Below are 5,217 nucleotides of genomic sequence, written 5' to 3'. Positions count from 1 at the left end.
CTATTGAGGGAAATGAAACTTTGGGATCTATTATGTTATGTATATACGTCATTTGGTAAATGTATCAGACTATCAGTAAACAAATTACGCATATTTATTTCCAATTCCCTGTTTTTCTTGAAACGTAAATAAAGTCAGTATTATTCGTCTGAATCGCATCTTCTTCAAGAGCGTTAAGAATCAGGTTAATGGCTCTTGATGATTGATAAGTTATATCGGGAATTGATAAATCTTTTTCTCTACCGGGTGAATTTACGAGACGGGACGAAACCATTTATAGAGAAAATTGTGGTCGTGTTCGAGGACGAGAACTTTCCTTGTTTGGAAATATCACATCAAACATATACATAATGGAGCTAGTACAAAGACATTTGGGCTTCTTCACCAACAAAATTTTCGCCTTCAATTTAATAAGCCCATATAAAAGCCCATATAAAAACGCACTAAGATGTTAGATTCCGATTCCGATACGCAAACTGAAAGACTTGAGGCTAAACAAAAGTCTGGACGTACACGTGGCACTCATCTCCTATATAAATAAAAAAAAACACGATTCTTCCTTCCGCCTCCCTCAACAGAAACCACTTCTCTCATTAACCCTAAAGCATCTGCGAAACTCGATCTACAGCAGATCTCTCTCTCCCAGCTCCTCCCAATCTCCAACAGGTAAACAAAAAAAAAATTCAATTAATCACAATCCCTAACTCCCCCGATCTAAATCCTCAATCGATTTTGATTTTTGATTCAAAGGGAGATTCGAAGATGGTGTCCGACGCTAGCAAGAAGAAGGCTCTCCAGAAGAAAGCCGCCGCCGCCGCCAAAAGAGGCGGTAAAGCCGCCGCCGCCGCCGCCGCTTCGAAATCCGCCGCCACTTCCTCAAACGGAGTTGACGCCTTGTCGAGCGGCGTCGATGCTATCCATATATCGGACCGGACCTGTACCGGAATCCTCTGCTCTCATCCACAGTCCAGAGATATTCGTGTAAGTCCCTTAGAGACTCTCTTGGTGTGAATCAGAAAAAAAAATTAATTAGATTTTGATTGATTGATTGCAGATTGAATCTTTGTCTGTTACGTTTCATGGTTACGACCTGATTGTTGATTCGATGCTGGAGCTTAACTACGGGAGACGCTACGGTCTCCTCGGGCTGAACGGATGTGGGAAGTCTACTCTTTTAACTTCGATTGGACTCAGGGAGCTCCCGATTCCTGATCACATGGATATCTACCATCTCTCCCACGAGATTGAGGCCACTGACATGACTTCCCTTGAGGCTGTGATGAGCTGTGACGAGGAGAGGTTGAAGTTGGAGAAGGAGATTGAGACTCTTGTTGAACAGGTTTGTTGAAAGAACGATTAGATTTTGTGTTTTTGGATGCTGATTTAATAGGTTTTTGGGTATAGGATGATGGAGGCGGAGAGAGGCTTGACACTATCTATGAGAGGTTGGAAGCTATGGATGCTTCTACAGCGGAGAAGCGTGCTGCTGAGATTCTGTTTGGGCTTGGTTTCGATAAGGAGATGCAGGCTAAGAAGACTAAGGATTTTTCTGGTGGGTGGAGGATGAGAATTGCGTTGGCGAGAGCTCTCTTCATTATGCCGACTATCCTTTTGCTTGATGAGCCCACTAATCATTTAGGTTTGTCTTCTTCTTACTTGCTTTGGAATTGGTTTCTGTTTTGTGTTCCTTACATTTTAAGTGTAGTTGTAGATTTTAATATCTGTTTCATTATTATTATTTTTTTAAATATTTGTGCTGAATCTTATTTCTCTGTTGCAACAGATTTGGAAGCTTGTGTCTGGTTAGAAGAGAGCCTGAAGAACTTTGACCGTATCCTTGTGGTGGTATCCCATTCACAGGATTTTTTGAACGGAGTGTGTACCAACATCATCCACATGCAGAGCAAGCAGCTCAAGTACTACACTGGTAACTTCGACCAGTACTGCCAGACCCGTTCCGAGCTTGAAGAGAATCAGATGAAACAGTACAGGTGGGAGCAGGAGCAGATCTCCCACATGAAGGAGTACATTGCTCGGTTCGGTCACGGTTCAGCCAAACTAGCTCGCCAAGCACAGAGTAAGGAGAAGACTTTGGCTAAAATGGAGAGGGGTGGGCTCACGGAGAAGGTGGCAAGAGACAGTGTTCTCGTTTTCCGTTTTGCTGACGTCGGGAAGCTTCCACCGCCAGTGCTTCAGTTTGTGGAGGTCTCTTTTGGGTACACTCCGGACTACCTTATATACAAGAACATCGACTTTGGTGTTGACTTGGACTCGAGGGTGGCCCTTGTTGGTCCCAATGGAGCTGGGAAGAGTACTCTTTTGAAGCTCATGACTGGTGAGCTGCACCCGACTGAAGGAATGGTGAGGCGTCACAACCACTTGAAGATTGCTCAGTACCATCAGCATCTAGCTGAGAAGCTAGACCTGGAAGTCCCTGCACTCATCTACATGATGAACGAGTTTCCTGGTAATGAAGAGGAGAAGATGAGAGCTGCTATTGGTAGGTTTGGTCTAACCGGAAAGGCACAAGTGATGCCGATGAAGAATCTGTCTGATGGACAGAGGAGCCGTGTGATATTCGCGTGGTTGGCTTACAAGCAGCCTAACATGCTTCTGTTGGATGAGCCTACTAATCATTTGGACATTGAGACAATTGACTCTCTTGCCGAGGCGTTGAACGAGTGGGATGGTGGTCTGGTTCTGGTGAGTCACGACTTCAGGTTGATTAACCAAGTGGCTCATGAGATATGGGTGTGTGAGAAGCAGTGCATCACTAAATGGAATGGTGACATTATGGACTTCAAGAAGCATCTCAAGGCTAAAGCTGGGATTGAAGATTGAAGATAAAAAGTCAAGTCAGAGGACTTGATTGGGTCAGGGCTAGAGAGTGAGAGGGGTTTTGTTTGGTGATGGTTATTAACGACACCACACTCGTGATCTCTGCACTTCTTGCTCATTAAGAGGTCAGTGATTCTTCTATATTAGTATTATTATCATCAATCTGCACTTTTATTTTTATTGTTTTTGACTTTTTTGAAGGAGAAACAGAGATGTATTTTTTTTCAATTATTAAAAGACTTGAGATGTTTACGATTATGGTATTGTTTAATATTATTAAAGTTAGAAAAACATCCATCAGTTCCATGAACACAACCATTCCAAAAGCTATGCAATAGCATCGAATAAAGGGAGACACAGAGGTGTGATTGTGGTGTTTATCAAATAGTATTGATCAGGGTTTAGCCGATGCGGAGACCAAAGCTTGAAATAGGTTCAATCCAAAATAAAACATAAGTAAAGATTATTGATCGAAACCTTCAAAATATAAAACGTACTTCAAATAAAAAGAAAGTTTACTAAAAATCAAAAGGATAATGGACGTATATAAAGGAGAGAATAACTCAAGCTAGAAATCTTATTTGCAACCGGTCCTCGTTTGATTGATAAGTGGGAGAGACGGGTGAGTTGTATTAGTTAGTATCTTATCATGTGCATACACCACATTGCAACTACGAGGTTCTTGGTTCCTTGTCTTGTTATCAGAAGCCTGAAAAATAGTGACACCACATTAGCACAACATAAAATCCGGTTTTCTTGTGTTGTAACTTGTAACAGGTTTTTTCCCGAACTTGATTTGTTTGCAAAATCCGAGACAATTAAAATATAATCCAGATGTAGGAATATGAAGCTTCTTAACAAGCGGGACCAGCATACATTGGAATTTTGTTTAAGTTCAGAACAATTGCCAAAAATGAGAAATAAATTGAAACCCTTACTTGACATTGGAACAGATTTGTGGAGGACCTCTTCCTTGAAAGTGTCAAGCATTGTGCCCATGACTCTCTTAACGGTTTCTTCAATACAACAGACCTTCGCATAAACTTCTTTCGGAGATGCAGTTACAGATGCTATGTTTCCGTCTAGCCTAGCAATTTCAGGATTTAGTTGTATTTCATGACAAAAGATGCTACAAAGGAGGGATCCATTGGGGATGGAATTGTAGTGCTTTGATACTCTTCTTCCCTTTCGTCTGAACCTTAGAATTTTCTCGCATCTTTTCAACATCTTCGTCGTACCGCCTTTAAACATCGAAGTTGTGAAAACATGGTGGTTATATTTATCAAAGTAACAAGATTATCAACTTTTTCGTCATCCTCCTCGTCAGACCCATATGAGAGTATCCTCGTCTATTGGTCTTGAGGAATCTTGGGGTATAATGGACCTGACTTCCACCTACAAACAAATAACAACGACATTATCAAATAACTATGACGAAAGCTTTTACATCAATAGACTTCTGAGATAACCTCGTCTATCTCCTTTATGCTAGACATTAATATATCAAATGCCAACCTAGCCCATGGAAAGGAAAAGAAATCGTCTAAATCTTCAATAGCCTCTGCATGCTCTTTCATAATCTTCATTTCAAGATTCTTAGAGAGAAGAACAAATAACAAAAGTGCAAGACATGCATACTTAATCCAGATTTCCTTGTTTTTAACAGTCTTTTTTCGCAACATTTTCATAGTGGATTTGACTCTAACTACATCTACTTTGCCAAATAGCAACGGCCAGTAAGGTTTCTCAGTGAAGTTTTTCTTCATCTTCTTAAATTTTGTAGGATTCTTACCACAAGGAAGTCATGTTATGATCGCAAACTCACGCAACGAAAACCTGATTGGATTACCAGCAAACCGAAACCACACCTCATGCTTCTTATTCACTTTTAGCTGTCTAGATTCTTATTCACTTTTAGCTGTCTAGAGAGTAAATACCTAGCAAATCTTCCGGGAAAACGCATGGTTCTCTGTAATCTTTACAAAAGTTAAAATATACATTAAGTTTCTATTAGTTTTTACCAACTATGTTTTAGCTTTATTTTTAAAGTTATAGCAAAAAAATAAAACAAACTTTTTTATGTATTTTAGATAAAAAAAACTTACATCTTTTTTAATAAGCCGTAGAATCTGTAAAATAAAAAAACTATCTATAATATCAAATAAATTAGATAATCATAATTAAAAACATCTATAAATATTTTAATTTAATTTTTGGTGTATTTTAAATAGCATAAATATTATTTGCATATCACATTTTAAATACTAATAAGCTTTGATAATTTATAAAAATATTAATATAAATTGTTTTAATTGACAAACAATAATTATTTTATATATACATCACATATTTTATTTTAAAACATCTAAACTCTATAAC

General features: G+C 39.0%; 1 protein-coding gene across 1 annotated transcript; it reads left to right on the top strand.

Moving 5' to 3' along the window:
* The first annotated feature begins 461 nt into the window (after positions 1-461).
* Positions 462-3,096, top strand: LOC106354449 (ABC transporter F family member 1-like). Its single transcript, XM_013794380.3, has 5 exons — positions 462-666; positions 751-981; positions 1,055-1,339; positions 1,405-1,639; positions 1,784-3,096. Exons 2-5 carry the CDS (start codon positions 763-765, stop codon positions 2,839-2,841), a joined length of 1,797 nt encoding a protein of 598 aa, XP_013649834.2. The 5' UTR covers positions 462-666; positions 751-762; the 3' UTR covers positions 2,842-3,096.
* The last annotated feature ends 2,121 nt before the right edge of the window (positions 3,097-5,217 follow it).

This window comes from Brassica napus, chromosome A2 (assembly GCF_020379485.1).
Source record: "Brassica napus cultivar Da-Ae chromosome A2, Da-Ae, whole genome shotgun sequence".
In the NCBI taxonomy this organism is placed as follows: domain Eukaryota; kingdom Viridiplantae; phylum Streptophyta; class Magnoliopsida; order Brassicales; family Brassicaceae; genus Brassica; species Brassica napus.
This window is presented reverse-complemented; position numbering and strand designations above follow the sequence as displayed.

What these genes read in the sequence shown, in the direction of transcription:
- LOC106354449 (XM_013794380.3), top strand. Translation starts at nt 763, where the DNA reads ATGGTGTCCGACGCTAGCAAGAAGAAGGCTCTCCAGAAGAAAGCCGCC. An exon ending in CACAGTCCAGAGATATTCGT is followed by an intron (nt 982 to 1,054) that starts GTAAGTCCCTTA and finishes GATTGATTGCAG; the next exon opens with ATTGAATCTTTGTCTGTTAC. An exon ending in TTGAGACTCTTGTTGAACAG is followed by an intron (nt 1,340 to 1,404) that starts GTTTGTTGAAAG and finishes TTTTGGGTATAG; the next exon opens with GATGATGGAGGCGGAGAGAG.